A 16,103-nucleotide genomic window follows, 5' to 3' on the forward strand; every position below is an offset into this window, starting at 1 on the left:
GGAATTGGGGTTGTATGTCAGTGTGCACTCTGTATTGTACTGTATGCCTTTTTTTATTAGAGGATAAGCTTCCTGTATTGCAAGGTTAAGAAGGTGCCACTTAGGTGTATTCTGGTCGTATTTGGGCATTGATGGACAAACATATGGCGAAAACAATGTCTTACTATATATAACAACTGTGCTTACTATAACCTTTTCTACAATTTTCAGAAATCAAGCAAATGAAAGCTTATAGTACATTACAATTATTACAATTCTGTTATAATTTAGTTAGAACACAGAATAACAATTTATACTTTATAATTATGCAAAAGTCATTATCCATTTACAAGGCAATATAATGATTATTGACATTAGATTCTATGTAGTACTACACTACAAGTCGCAAAACAATTATATTTTATTATCAGAGCTTTATGAAACATTATTAGAGTACAAGTATGCTTAGAAAGCATTGTTACCAAGTTACAAAGCGTTATAAGCACATTTATGATGGTTTATAAATGCAGGCTTAATAAAAAAGTGTTACAAATTATATTAATGATCAGGAGCGTAAATGTTGCAACTAAACCCACTGGCAGGGCTCATGGTAAACAATTGCTGGGCTGGTTTAAAACACTATTACTTGACAAAATACTCAGGAAAATATCACTGTGATTAGTTTAAGAGGCTGTGTCAAACACTGGCAGTTTTATTTGAGACTTCACAGTCAATTAGCAGCAAAATCAGTAACGGAAGAACACAAGGTTGTTCTTATAGCACGTGGCCTTCAGGGCACTATCTGTCTGAATTCATAGATGAGGTCAGTAACACATTTAACTATGTAAAATGTACCCCATGTCAGTCCGTGCCCCACTCTCCCCTACAGGATACCATCTGCACACATCACTCATACAATACCTTCTGTCCTTTAACTCCACTGGCTCCCTCTTGACCGGCCGGACCCTGCAGAGAGGTGGGGTGGGGGTGGGCAATGTTTAACAACACACAGTCAGCAAAGAAATGTGTGAAAACCTGGTGTCTGTGTGAGGACGTCCGAGTGTGTATTACATACAGCATCCCCCTTCTCTCCCTTCTGTCCGGCCTCTCTGGTCACACCTGGGTCTCCTTTCTCCCCCTGGAGGACAAGCACAAGAACAGAATGGCATGGTTTGATTCACGTTCACAGAAATGCCGCATCTGCTGCCTTTAAATCAAATTCAGCGGTCTTCAAAAGCTGACTGACTCATGCCCCACTGAAGTGCCAACCATCAAACCAGCGCTTCGAGTCTTTCTCTGAGCCATTTCTCGGCCAATAGATGGCACTTTCTCACTACAGATGAGCTCCTCTTCCACTGCTTCCCTCTCGGCGTCCATCTTAAGACTCTCTGCTTGAAGAGCGTGCTCTGTGCTCTACTGGGGGAAGCAGAAGCAACCAGGACACTGAGCCGTATGCGTCAGTGCACAGTAAATATATCAGGCTCTTTTACAACAAGCCTGAGTCAGCATGTACAAAAGAGTGGAGAGGCATTTTGCAGATCGTTTAGGAGAAGAGCACCAGACCTGGAGCTGTATTAGCCACACCAGCCCTGGTCACACAATAATGCTGGAGGTTCAGCAGTACTGATATATAACAAACTTAGTTAACTGAAGTGGATGTTTGCTGAGCATGCTGCGTTTGCAATGAAAACTCTGTAACTCTGAATCTTTTGTTACACTCTGAGGACTCTTATTCAGTAATTACATGGAAGACGTCGCAAAAACCAGCTGCTATTCTGAACAACTTTTCACAGTTGCTATAAAATGCAGTTTCACAGTTGTGCTCTGCATTTATTCTTTTAAATAATGGTGGTGGAATATATTTAGTATGAATTACAAAACCAGACCCAGACTTCATCTTTGTAGATCAGCAAGAACATTACAGCTAAACCCATTGGTGGGGCTCATTGTAAACAATGGTGGGACTAGCTGACAGTCAAATCACAATAACTTCAATGTTTCAACCGGACACTCGTTCCAACCTAAACACCTAAATACATTCAGCAAAATATCTATATTATTAATTTAGAGAGGCTGCGTCAAACACTGGCAGTCTTATTGGTGTCCTTCAGGGTGAATCTCAAAAGCTATCGGTCCAAATTCATAGATGAGGTCAGTATGTGAATAAAAGAAGATGACCAAAAATTTTGTATGATTTATAAAACCAGAAACAAGCTGGACCAAGAATATCAACAATTATTAAAGTGTTTTCATGGTATTTTTTACTGCTATATAACAAAAAGCTTGACTGCAGTGTATGTAAACACCTGCTGGGCACTTTGTTTCGGAAGAAACACTGAATTCTGGCTTTTATCAAATCCTAAGGATCCATATATATTCTAAATATTAATATATGTGTATTTCCCTCAGGAACTTCTTCAGTAATGTTGACAGAATATAGTTGGTATGGTATATATAACCCGAAGCGACACATATTTTCACTTTCATGGGTGAGTCAACATTCATTATAGCGCTTTTATTGTGTTGTAATGCTGCTTGTTTAGAGTGTTGGTTGAAAATAAAGCTGCAGTTCTTTTTTAATCTCGTACGGAAGTCTTTGTGGAGAGGTGTGAATCGTTTTTCACAGCAGGGGCTTCTCATTCCACCCCTTTCAACACATATGGCTCACTAGCAGCTCAACATCTTCCATACCACCGGCAGAATGGCCAATAAGGGGCACTGCAGAAAGAGGCTAGAGAAGAGAAGAACCCTGGAACTGCCACAACTTCAAATCAGAGCTAAGTGAATGGCAACATAGCATTATGTTGTCCCAAAGAAATGTTTTTCCCATTTTAAAAGCAGTGCATTTCGTTTTAGGAATAGGATTGGACAAAATAAACTTCATCGGAATGCATTTATTACTTTCAACAGTATATGATCACAGATTAAAGTGGAGGCTCCCATGGGAAGTGTAGCTGTCTACATTGTTATTGTTTTAGTCTGCTGCTTGGAGATTTATCCAAAAGATTTTCCTGTGTGCACCGTCCACTGTCGTCTGTCGAAGAAGCTGTTAAAAATCTGTGTTTGAACGATCATGGGTTCTATCATAGCATCATACAGTGCGCAAACAGCTCGATCTCAGCCTAGCCTACTAAAGATGGTTTGAAGGTCAAACTAGAAAAACTTTTTGTCTTAATTTGTCCTGTTAACATTGACAGCACTATTTAAAATACATAAAGACTAAATTAATTGCAAGCTTCCTATCTGAAAATCTGCTTTGTGTCTAGGTTAACATTTAGGATACTCTTTAAGATCCCATCTGGTGTCGTTTTTTAAGAAAACAGAACAAAAAATCCAGTCAAAACTTTTCAGCATAAATATCATCCTTTTGCATGATTTGCTCATGACTGATCTCATTATTACTACGGTGTATTAAACCAGTGGGTTTATCTATGCCAGATGTTACCAGTCCTTCTAATGCATAACGGCAATGAGGAGATCAGTCTAACAGACGCTCATTACAGTTCATCAGGTTTTCTGCTGAGAAGTCTTAGTAGAAAGTGCCTTTGTTTTCCAACATTACTAACAGCTTCATTAGCAACTTTATTTCTCACATTTTTTTTGGTTTGGACAGGAGAAAACAATTTGTTGAATGGAAGGAAAAACATTTCTTGGAAACAGGCTTTCCATTTTCTGGACAGGCATCTCTGAGCGACAGTAATGGCAGCCATGGTAGTGCCAGAAATAAGACAAGCTTTTCACAGGTGTTAAAAAGCAGAAGTCTATATTTATTTTTTTTCTTGATTTAGTTGAAGCCATCCACTGAGAACACACAGCTTGTCAGCCTGCAACAGACTCTTAATTTAAAAAGGACTGAAAATGTAGAACTTTGGTCCATCAGCATAACTATGAAAATGTTTCCTGATGACATTAACTAGAGGTGACATGATTAAAGACAAAAGCAAAGGCCCTAAAACTGAACCCTGTGGGACTCCACAAAGTGACTCATAAAATATGTTTTAAACTATTCTATAATGTGCCTGAGAGTTGTACTCAGATGGGGGATTACTATCTTTTAACCAACTGTTCTGAAACCTGCACTAAGATTCAACCAATTTAAAATAGAAGGATTTCATGTATCAGCACTAAGTCTGAGATCATTCACGATGTGGAAAAATGCTGTTTCAATACTATGATTAGAATAAACCCTAAGCTGGAATTTGTTTGATCATATCTAAACGTTTAAATGTTTGAACTCAACATTTTCTAAAACTGTCTAAATCTTTTTTAAAAAGAAGATCTGACACAGTTTAAATGACAGGATCCACACAACTCTTGCGTTTTAGGGTGTAAACTCCTATAAATGCATTTGCAAAGGGATAAAAGTGTATAGCTCACCCTGTAAATAAGGTAATGACCACAGTTCATAATTTTAAATAAAACAATTTTTTGCTAATATAGCTGCAAATCTTTTGTGAACAGACGCTTGGTATGTTTCTTGCTCTACTGCAGCCATTTTCCTTCATTTTTAGTTCCTGCTCATTTCAACTGCTTAATGCTTTCAGGTTTGTCATCTGTGTGTGAAATGCATGTTTAGTCCAGCTTGGATGATTGACTGAACACGCCAAGTACATTAAACTTTTTGGTGCAGAAACTCTCCACAGCCACTTTAGTACTTTGCCGGTCAAGATCCTTCCACAAGGTTTTGAAGCATTTGGTTGGATGCTGCTCTACACTTCAGACTGCATCCTGCTGCTGCTGTCAGCAGTTATATCATCAATAAAGACCAGTGAGTCAGTACCACTGGCAGCTGTAATTGCCCATTTCACCACGTTTCAGAAATGAGGGGTCTCTTTTTTTTCCTTCACACCTTCATTCCATCATGTCCTAAGTCTGTAGCACCTTTTATAAATTAACCTATAACTTCACTGAGTAATACTTCACTTCAACTCTGTTATGGAACATTGACATAAGCATGTAATACACATATCATTGCTGCACTATTAGGCCAAAGTTTGAGGATACCTGACCATCACACCCCTGTGTGCTTGTTGGACACCCCAATCCAAAACTATAGGCATTAATATGGAGTTGCTCCCCTTTGCAGCTGTAACAGCTTCCATTCTTCTGGGAAGCTTTCTATAAGATCTTAGAGAGTGTCTGTGGGAACTTATGTCCATTCAGTCTAAGGACCATTTGTGAGGTCAGACACTGATGTTGGACAAGAGGGTCTGGCTCACAATCTCTGTTCTGGCATACATCAAATCCAGATTCATCATCAGACTGACAGATAGTGAACACGTTTCCACTGCTCCAGAGTGTGCTTTACCCCTCCAATCGACGCTTGGCATTGCACATAGTGATCTTAGGCTTGTGTGCAGCTGTTCGGTCATGAAAACCCAATTTCATAAAGCTCCTGTTACATAGATCTAGAGGCGGTCTAGAATGCTGACCCTAGACCCATACCTAATCTACACTGTATTCACGCGTCTACCTTCACACACATATGAAATTGAGTAAGATCCCATTCTTAATCCATTGGGTTTAATATGATGTCGGCCCACCCTTTGCAGCTATAACAGCTTCAACTCTTCTGGGAAGGCTTTCCACAAGGGTTAGGAGTGTGTTTATGGGAATCTTTAACCGTTCCTCCAGAAGCGCAGACACTGATGTTGTACGAGAAGGCCTGGGTTCTATTGGGTTGAGGTCAGGACTCTGTGCAGGCCAGTCAAGTTCTTTCACACCAAACTCACTCATCCATGTCTTTATGGACCTTGCTTTGTGCACTGGTGCACAGTCATGTTGGAACAGGAAGGGGCCGTCCCCAAACTGTCTCCCCAAATTTGGGAGCAGGAAATTGTCCAAAATCTCTTGGTGCTGAAGCATTAAGAGTTCCTTTCACTGGAACTAAGGGCCGAGCCCAACTTTTATACCCCGCTCTGTCATTTTACGTGGCCGACCACTTCGCTGGCTGAGCTGCTGTCGTTCCCAATCGCTTCCACTTTGTTATAATCCCACTGACAGTGGACTGTGGAATATTTAGTAGTGAGGAAATTTCACGACTGGACTTGCTGCACAGGTGGCGTCCGATCACGGTACCACGCTGGAATTCACTGAGCTCCTGAGAGCGACCCATTCTTTCACTAACGTCTGTAGAAGCAGTCTGCAGGCCTAGGGGCTCGGCTTTATACACCTGTGGCCATGGAAGTGATTGGAACACCTGAATTCAATTATTTTGATGGGTGTGTGAAGACTTTTGGCAATATAGTTTGCATTCACATGCAGGGTAACACTTTCTTTTACAGTTCCTTAAGTTCTAAGCATTAAATAGGTAAGAGTGAGGTACAAGCTTCAAAGTACTGGGTCAATATTTTGGGTAACATGAGTAAATTATACTGAAATGCTCAGTGTATTAACTAGCTAAGTAAACTGCACAAACCCCACTAAGCTGTGCGGTCATTATGGGTAAGTACCAGGCACAATGTAAAAATATTGTACACAAATAAATTACAAAAAGTCTTATATAATATGTACCTGTCTATTACCTGTAAACTAAATTTGGGCTGTAAAAGAAGTCAATGACTCCTACTGTGTTTTAATAGGACCTGACCATATATTTCAGAAATCTTTGTCCCATCATTTCATGTCATATAACTTGCACAGTAATTCTGCTTTACATTCCTGTTTAAACATGTGACATTACATTAAAATTGAGTGTCTATTTATACATTTATACACTATTTTTATATTTATATTTATAGACTATTTATACATACAGTCTGGTAATTCCCAATAATTATGAGGTGTTTTACTGTATCTTTTATCAGTGAAACAACTGTAACCCATTTTCAGTCTAATTTTGCCAGACTGCCTTAGTACTTAGTACTTAGTACTACATTTTGTGCAAAATGATTACACAGCACTTTGGAGACTGTACACCACACACTGTCCGGGAACTTAATATAATATTACCCAAAATACGTAGCTAATAATTTAGAGTTTATACCTCCCACTTACCTAGTAAATACGACCTGAAGAAAGACTGTAAAAGAAAGCGATACCCACATTTAGGTATTAAAGATGTTCCCATGAATTGAGAGCAGGATTGCAATGGTGCTGGAGTTTGCAGCAGACTGCAGCCTCATGGAGGAGGATTTGTGTGAAAGATGACACTGATTCATAAAATGTGGATGATGTGTGGAATATGCAAGCGCTCACACAACGAGAGGAAGAGCTCAGGAAGAGATCTCTGCAGAAAACCTTCTGATGTAAGGCAGCAGGAGATGCAGAGAGAGTGAGTGAGGGGCTGAGGGAGTGAACAAAAAAGGGATGAGAGAAGATAAAGAGGGGAAGAACAGAGATAGAGAGGTCTGCCAAAAATGTCTGCCACCTTTTTCTTTTTTTCTTTTTTTTCTTTAAACATAGACAACAGAAGTCTTGAGAGCTTTCTCCCTCATTTAGCACTACGTCACCCACAGATTTGGCTTCTCTTTTCAAGCAAGACTTCGCCTTCAGGCCCTTCCTGATGCTGCTTCTGTTACCCTCTCTCCGGAGTAAAAGCTCAACACAGCCCTCAGAATGACAGTAGCATCAGAAAGCTAGCAGAAGCACGATGTTATTAAAGTCTGAGTGGATGGAGGGAAGGATGGATGCTCGTATCTGTGGCATAAATTGATGCATTTTCATTATTAAAATAAAGCAATTTAGTGCTTTCAATTCTTTAGCTGAGCACTATGTTGACGCTGAATTGAATCAAACTGCAAATGCTTATTTGAGACATGCTCGTAAGCAAATGCACTCACCGAGCACTTTATTAGGACCACCTCTCCACTTTATCAGCTCCACTGACCATATAGTTTCACTCCGTAGTTCTGCAATTACAGCCTGCAGTCCATCTGTTTCTCTACATACTTTGTTATCCTGTTCTTCAATGCTCAGGACCACCCACAGAGCAGAGCCCTTATTTGGGTGGTGGGTCATTCTCAGCACTTCTGTAACGTTTGACAGGGGAGAGACGAACGTGGATGAAGCTAACAATATCCCAGGGATAGACAGAATTCGAAATCCACAAAACACGGAAAAAGCCAAAAACCGCCAGCTAAAGTACAAAAGGGTGAAACCTTTTCAGGGAATCTTAACTTTAAGTAGTAGTTATTTATTTACAGTGAAGGTTAATGCTTTGTAGGTAAGTTATAGCATCCCTTAATGCGTCTAGATATTCATAACACATTAAGTTACTTAAATTAAAGTAAATTAAATTACTGCTATTAATATTAGTAATATAATCACTTGTAAGTAGTTTGACCAGAGGAGGATGGGTCCCCCCTGGTGAGCCTGGTTCCTCCCAAGGTTTCTTCCTCAGTTCTGAGGGAGTTTCTCCTTGCCACTGTTGCCCCTGGCTTGCCCACCAGGGGGTTTCTATACATTCTTACAGTCCTGTTGAAACTTTCTCTTTTCCGAAATTCTGTAAAGCTGCTTTGTGACAACATCCGTTGTAAAAAGCGCTACAAATAAATTTGATTTGATTTGATTTTGATTTGAAGTTAGCACCTCCTTACATGAACCTTAAGTTTGTGTAAGAAGGTGCAGCTTCAGGAACTAGAAAGTGACTGCTGCACCATTTAAGATGGAATGGGAAAATTCCAAGAAAAACTGATGAATAGGAAGCCATTAGTTGTATTAAGATTAGAAGTGAGTCACACTTTGATGAATTTGCTGATGTGTGTGAGATTTTTAACGTTGCAGACCGAATACTGCTGGTCTGGATGGCTAATTATCACGATCGGTTATTAAAGAAGTAAAAGCCGCCCATGCAGCCCAGATTAATCTGTGTCTGAGGATTATAACAAAACAAATGTGGTGAAAATCGGTGGAGTAATAAGGAAGTTGAACCTGATTTAGCCCTGAGACTCTTCGTCTCTCGGTACAAGTGAATTTGTTCACAAGTAGATCTTGACCTCTCCAACATGGCGGACGGGGAGATGAATCGCCTCAGGTGGAGAACAGGCAAGGTGGCATTTAGGTATGGATATCTATGGTCTGCATTCTGTGTAATGTGCTGCTTTTGTGTGTTTTGGGCACTTCGGTCTAATGTATAGAAGACTACGTGACTTGCCTTCACCACTATTTTTTAAGTTAATCTAATATATAGTAACTGTGGATTGATATTTCCAGAAAAATGTTAAAAGTTCTGGTATCGTGACTTCAGCTTCACGCTGCACTCAAGTGCAATGAAAGATTTTAATTCTACTCTGATCCAGCTTTAGCTGACGCATCCAGAGAGGTTAGATCTAAAAACTCATGGTTCATTAATAGGATTAATTTTCTATTACATCACAAACATAATGAGGTTTTTCATAAACGCTAAGTGGAACTTGAAAAGGTGTAAATTAGCATTTTAAATGTTTATAGAGAAGATTTATTAGTTCTATTAGATATATATTTGATTAGCTTCTTTCATCAACTCATACTTGAACATTAAAATGAGGCCAGCGTATCATGTATGGAAAACTCCAAAGCAGCCTATCGCATCTTTTTTGATGTAAGTAACAGGAATCTGCTGCCTTAATCCAAGATAAGAACTAGCATTTGCCCGGAGCGCCAGTGTTTGATGTTCGCATTGCGACTGCATGCAGGAAACTCCTTCAGGCTTTTATTCACCGTGCTGAGGTGCTTTAAATCAAGGAAGCAAATGCAGCTGTCTTTACATAATAACAACGCTGGAAGTCTCCGAATAAATCTAGTTGTAGAAACACACTAGAGTTCTGCTCAGCTAGTGGACCACATCATTTGTTAAAGCTTCATGCAGCCTGATCTTTAGAGGCTCTGAAATTGTTGGTGCCTCAAGCATGTCTGGTTTTAACGCTGTTCCAGGATTTGACCTTAACCTCCTTTCTGTTCTGCACCCCGCAATGAAAGACTTGGCCTTCTCTGACCTTGACTCACCCTGTTGGTGCAACCTTTAACCAGAGTTTTCATGCAGCTTCAGGTGTTTAAAACACATGCATCTCCAAAATTAAAATTAATTAACATCAAAACTGCAAAACTGAATAGCTGTTATTCAGATAACACATTTAAGGGTGCATCAAGTTTTCTTCTTTCTAAGAGTTTGATGTTGTATGTAAACATCATTAACCTCTTATTCTCCAGGGTATATTTTAGTTTGTCCATCTGAATTTACATCACGTAAAGTCGTAAGGCAAATTATTCAGTAACTGCATGATATAAATGTACATTTTTGTTTTGTTTATTTATTTTCTGTAAAAGCTCCCCTCAAATGAACAGAAAACAAGCTTTATGATAATAAACATAGTTATATCCTTACAATTTACTGCTGAAAGTCAAAAATCTCAGACGCTCTTTGTGTTATTTTATAAAAATCTTTTTTACAAAGCAGATCACTGAAGAGACGCCGTCTGTTTATAGTTTAGAGCCCAGATTTGGGGAAAAACGGGTCGACTTTCAGTAGAAAAACAAACTGAGTTCAGCTTCTTTTATTATAAGGGTTTAAAATGAATTCACCGTCTATTAGACTGGAGAGAAGACGGTCACAGCCTCACACGACGCCCAGCTTCTGAATGTAGCTTTCAAAATATGAAAGTTATGAAGAGTATGACGAAGTGCGTTTTGGAACCAAAATTCCAAGGATTTTAAGACGCTTTAATATGTAGCTGTGTTTGTATCTGTTTTGCTTTAAACTCAATTGTACAGTGACCTTCTGCATTTTGAAGTCTATTCTAATTATTACATGAACACTAAAACAGCACATCAAAAACAATCAAGGCAGTGCATGCAAATATATTTACAAATGAGTCTTTTAAAGTATTAAATGTGTTTTATGGCCTTTGCTGGATCGGTTATGGCTTTATTGTCTCATAACCAACACTGCACTGCGTGATGAACTTAAAAGATCCTGCCAAATTGGTGGCAGCATGCCTGCATGACATCCTTGAAATATTATGAATCACAATCTAAACCAAACAAAGTAAAGATATCAGTGTGATATTGGAGCAGCAGTGGAGCAGCATAAGACATCGATGATCTTGGTGAAACTCCACTGGGGGCATCTATTTGCGGTGAGTAACCAAGACCAACAAACCATTTTTTTACCATGTCATCCCACCAGAGTGCTGCCGAACCCTGCTGTGCCCTGTCAGCGCAGGACAGCCTTATGCAGATGCCACACAGTCTGTCTGTCTGTCTGTTTGTCTCTTCCACTGTGTTTTTTTCAAGTCTCAGTCGTTCACAGTCTACTGCCTAAGCATGAAGACATGGCTGGCTCAAATACACCCACATCCACACACACACACACACACACACACACACACTCCGAGGAGCAAATTGGAGCACTGAGAACACACACACTCCTTTTTGTCAGGGTTCACTGATGCACAGAGGTAAAAGGGTCTCCCTCAGGTCCTCTTTGGCAGGAGCTGGCTCAGTGACCCTGAGCTCCAGGACCATGTCCATGTGGGAAATGTTCTTGGATGGATCACGGTGACAAGCCAGCAGAGTATTACCTTTTAGCATCTTAGCACCTTAATTACACTGCATACTGTCAACTGATCTCAGCAGTAATTCAGATTGTTTAAATTAAAGGTGCGTTCATTTTACCAAAAAACCTGCGTCTGGCTGCCGGTAAGAAGAGCCATTTTGCCCTTTCAACAAAAATCAAACCACGTTTTATGTCCATTTCGTTGAATTAGCATTGTACAACTTTGGCTGTAAATATGTCTTAATATGTGCCAAATAATGTTGTAGTACAAACTAAAAAAACATAAAATAAACAAAAACATAGACTTTCTTTCCTTTGCTTTAAGCTTTAGCTCAGCTATAGCTGCTTTTCTCACATCTCCAGCAGGAAACTTCTCCTCGCTGCAGATTAAACATATCTGGAGTGATTATAAATGCAAATAAGTCAAATCCATCTCCAAATTATCAATGTTCGTCTTAAATCTCTCTATTTGCCGTTTCATTAGCTACTAGTTAGGCAAGATAGTCTGCGTTGCTATGGTGACCAGCAGTCTGCGCTGATCTTCAGGGTTATAGGGTGAATCAGCAGTTCTACATTAACTCCAGAGTTTAAGACCATTTACTGTTATTTATTTTACTGTGAATTATTACCTACTACCCCGCGACCCTGACGGAGAAGCGGCTTAGAAAATGGATGGATATTACCTACTAATCTGGTTCTGCTGTGGAGCCGCAACAGGGCAGTGAAAGAGACGCATGACGCATAATTAAGAGTTTGGTTGGAAGGAATAATATAAAATATCATTAGATCTTCTGTGCTGCTGAATGAAATTCTGAAGCCAAACGTTGCTTTAAATACAATACCAGACTAGGGCGTACTGCTCAACACTCTGAAGCTTAGAGTTATCATTACATCTCAAAGAGATGTGATTAATTACTGAAGATTGGTAGGAAGGTATGATTTTGAATGTAGAATCTGTGACCCACTGTTAAATTTGGTTCCGACCTGCTTTGTGAATGGATAAGCTCAGGACATGGTTTTTACTGTCTAGCTCAATTAATTCAGCATCTATGATCTGCAAAATCCAATATGAGTCTTTAAAAATGCTAACAACTAAAAGCCAGCGGCGACTGGTTGGCACTGTGCGAACGCAATCATGCTATCAGGTCTCCAGTAGCTTTTATTTGCCACTAGCAGCTTTAGCATTAGTCAGATGAAGTATTCCTCTAACAGACTCCGGGCTTGATGCATGATGTGATCATGCCTAGTACTCGATCATGGACTCCATTAAACAACGTTAATGCAAAGCAGCAACTTCCAATATTCCGGAAGGCCCAGCATCTGTCAGAGCTGCTATCTCCCAGCCCTTGATAAAAGAGGGACATAAATAAACAGACTAAGCAAATGCCAGGAGGGTTTGATGTAGTTTTACATCCTGTTATTAAGTCATTAAGCTCCCTCTACTTTTAATTATGCCAAGATCTACATCCTTTGTTCCTCCATCGCAATAAAACTTGGACGCTGCTATTCAAATGCCAGGTGCATTTGTCACTGCTGAGGTCGATTACGGCTCGAGTTGTTCTTCCCTTTAGACAGTGTATTTAGAGCACAATTACTGTCATTTAGGAGGGATTAGGGGACACGAGTTGGTACTTAATTAGGTCTTTACAACTGGACTGCTCAAACACAAAGCTCCATTTTGAGACCCCACTGATTAAAAGTTCAAATCAGCTCTGACTCTTCCTGTCATTTTACAGTATTACAACTCTACTTAGCTGCCTGGGCCATGTAGACATACGGAATTCATTATATATAGAACTCGTTAGCATTAGCAGGAATACGATATGTGGTATCCATTCACTTTTTAACCCAAGGTACTCAAAACTGTATTTAACACTGACCGACACTGCGGTTAGACTGTTCAGAACAGCTTGAAATATTTGTCCAGATCCAACCGCTGGACTTCATCTCTCAAGTATTTGTGGACTCAGGTCAGGATTTCACACTCTTCCTCTAACTCCTAAAGGGGAATTTCACTTCAACATCTTTGAAAAATAAAATCAGCCAGAGTGGTTTGATGTCATCAGGGGTCGGCAACATGTGGCTCCAGAGCTGAATGCGGCTCGTTTCCTGCCCTGTCGTGGCTCCACAGCAGAATCAGATCAGTAGGTAATAATAAAATAATCCTCCTCTACAGTAAAATAAAGCTCTGCTGATCCTTCAACACAGTTTAACAGTAAATGGTCTTAAACGCTGGAGTTAATGTAGAACTGCTGATTCACCCTTTAACCCTGAAGATCAGCGCTTACTGCTGGTCACAGCAATCTTGCCCAGTTAGTAGCTAACGAAAAGGCAAAAAGAGGCATTTAAGATGAAGTTGCAGTTACATTCTGAAACCTCAGACACCATTTAAGGCGGAACAGGAAAATTCAAACAAGAAGCTGGTGAATGAGAAGCGACTTCAGCCTCGTAAAAAGTTGAATGTTGAGAGACATTTTTTCTGCTGGACATGTGAGAAAAGCAGCTACAGCTGAATTAAAGCCTAAAGCCAGAGCAAAGTAAGTCTGTTTTTATTTTTTTATATGGTATTTTATCCTATACTAGCACATCAGCACACACTGATACATGTTTACAGCCAAGATGGTAAAATGGATATAAAATGTTGTGGCTCCTAAAGTGGTTTGGTTTTCTTAAAAGGACAAAATGGCTCTTCTGGACATTTGGGTTATGACTCCTGTCCTGAAGAAACCAATTCACAATCGTTCACAATCGTGGAAACAGGAACCAGACATCTGAAGTGTAATGCCTCTAAAAGCTACATTACAGAATGGTATTGCTGCCTGATGCCTGAAACACTGTTTTATGACCGTTTTAAGACAAGGCTTTGGCCTAAAATGTATTTTGAAAATCGTTACCGGCTGAACAGATGCACCCATTGTTGTAAAGCAAAATAGTCCCCAGAGAAAACTTGCTTTTTTAGATTTTCCACTACTTCTATCATCAACATTCCTTATCAACTACTTAGACATGAGTAGGTTCTCTGGTGGTTCTGGATGGTAAATAAAGTGTCTATATTTGTGTTGTAGTCATGGCGACCCCTGGTTCCTATCACCACCACTGTAAGGAAATCTCTACAACGATCCATTTCATACAAAATCATTCTCAATGACTTTTTTTTTAATTACTTTGTTTATGCTACAACTATGTAATTAAGCAGACATGCTGACAATTTGGTGGAAAAGATTTTGGCCAGCGTTTTTCCTCTGCTTGAGTTATCCCTACCCACTGCATCTTCTTCCCTACTTTTGTCTTTACTTTAAATTTTCATTTATAAACTGCCATGCTGGAGTCGTCTGTGTTATCTAAAATATCCAAATCAAAAAGTCTGGAATGTTCTTTGAAGTCATTAACTGATAAATGAAATCAAGAAACTTTGGATGGCTGATAATTCGTTTTTTTTAAAATTATTTTTAATGGTGTTTATCAGTGAACTGAAGGCATCTGTCACTGTTGCTAGGTAACTAAACATTGTTGCTAAGGTAACTTACAGGCATCATTAGAAATATGGAGTTGTGGACAGTTCAGCTCAGGTTGGCAGAATGTTCTCGGGTTATATTTGGTTTCAAACCAAAATTTCAGGCTCTGTTGTAGCTCTTCCCAGAATTTCCAATTGGAAATCTATAAAATACATTATCTTGTTCATCTACACTGTTCAGTCACTGCCCTAACAAGGGTTAGAGGGCTATTCTTGCACAGAGAAGTGCTTTGCCAATATACAGTATGTGTAAAAGTCAGAGACTCCACTCGTCCAATAAGTACAACAAACTCATTTTTCAGCATCATATACTGTATATTTCTTTTAGTCTTAAGTGAGTCACTCTACACCTTTATTCCAGCTTATACTCTTTTCAGGAGACTCACTTTCAGCTCCTAAAAGAATCTGCAGACACGCCTCCAGACTTTAGCCTTAGAAGCTGGTTGATCATTTTCTGAAGTGATCAAACCCATTCAGTGGTGCTGAGGTCTGGACTCTGGGGTGGTCAGTCCATCGTTCAGCTTCTTTGTTTGGTGTGTCCGTCTCCTTTTCTCAGTGAGGTTCTTCTTGATCAGCTACAGACCCACAGCGCTGAGTCGTCTTGTCACAGTGGAAGGATGGACAGAAACACCTGTGGATGTTTTCAGATCTGAAGCAGCTTGATCTTCTCCTCTCTTTCCAAAATGAAAGTGCTGTTTATTTGATGGGGCAGTTTTGGGGCCTACAAAGTCTTCGGGGCGGTTGTTAGGAGGCACATTTTCTCTGTAGCTTTTCATAACTTAAACAGTTAAACTGGAACCTCGTGGCTGTTTGGAATGGAAATTAAACAAATGAAGGGTGGTCTCTGACTTTGCACTGCACAACTGTATCGCGGCTTTGGGAAGGCTAGACAAACAATAAGCTGATATTGCATGTGACTTTGCGACCCACCTTGGCATGTCATGGCAGCACCTGAGCAGCGAGTAAAAGAGAGAGGCTGCCTATTTAGATAACTACAACCTGTTATTTTGTTCCATTAATGTATACATATATATTAATATAAGTCTATATTTGTGCACCTCATATGCCCCTGGTGAGCTACAACACCCCAGGGCTTTGTAAAAATTATTACAGACCTTTTGCGAAAGCACTGTACAT

The 16,103-nt window shown here is 39.7% G+C and overlaps 1 protein-coding gene across 1 annotated transcript in view; it reads right to left on the reverse strand.

Annotated features, from left to right (window-relative positions):
- The window catches only part of LOC108429281 (collagen alpha-1(XIX) chain), a 269,795-nt gene that overhangs the window by 114,958 nt on the left and 138,734 nt on the right, over positions 1–16,103 (reverse strand). The window contains exons 21-22 of the mRNA XM_037532973.1: positions 1,055–1,117; positions 901–945 (exon numbers count right to left, since the gene is read on the reverse strand). Of these exons, the coding sequence (XP_037388870.1) occupies positions 901–945; positions 1,055–1,117 (108 nt within the window). The remainder of the gene's footprint in view (positions 1–900; positions 946–1,054; positions 1,118–16,103) is intronic.

Source organism: Pygocentrus nattereri, chromosome 22 (genome assembly GCF_015220715.1).
Source record: "Pygocentrus nattereri isolate fPygNat1 chromosome 22, fPygNat1.pri, whole genome shotgun sequence".
Taxonomy (NCBI): Eukaryota; Metazoa; Chordata; class Actinopteri; order Characiformes; family Serrasalmidae; genus Pygocentrus; species Pygocentrus nattereri.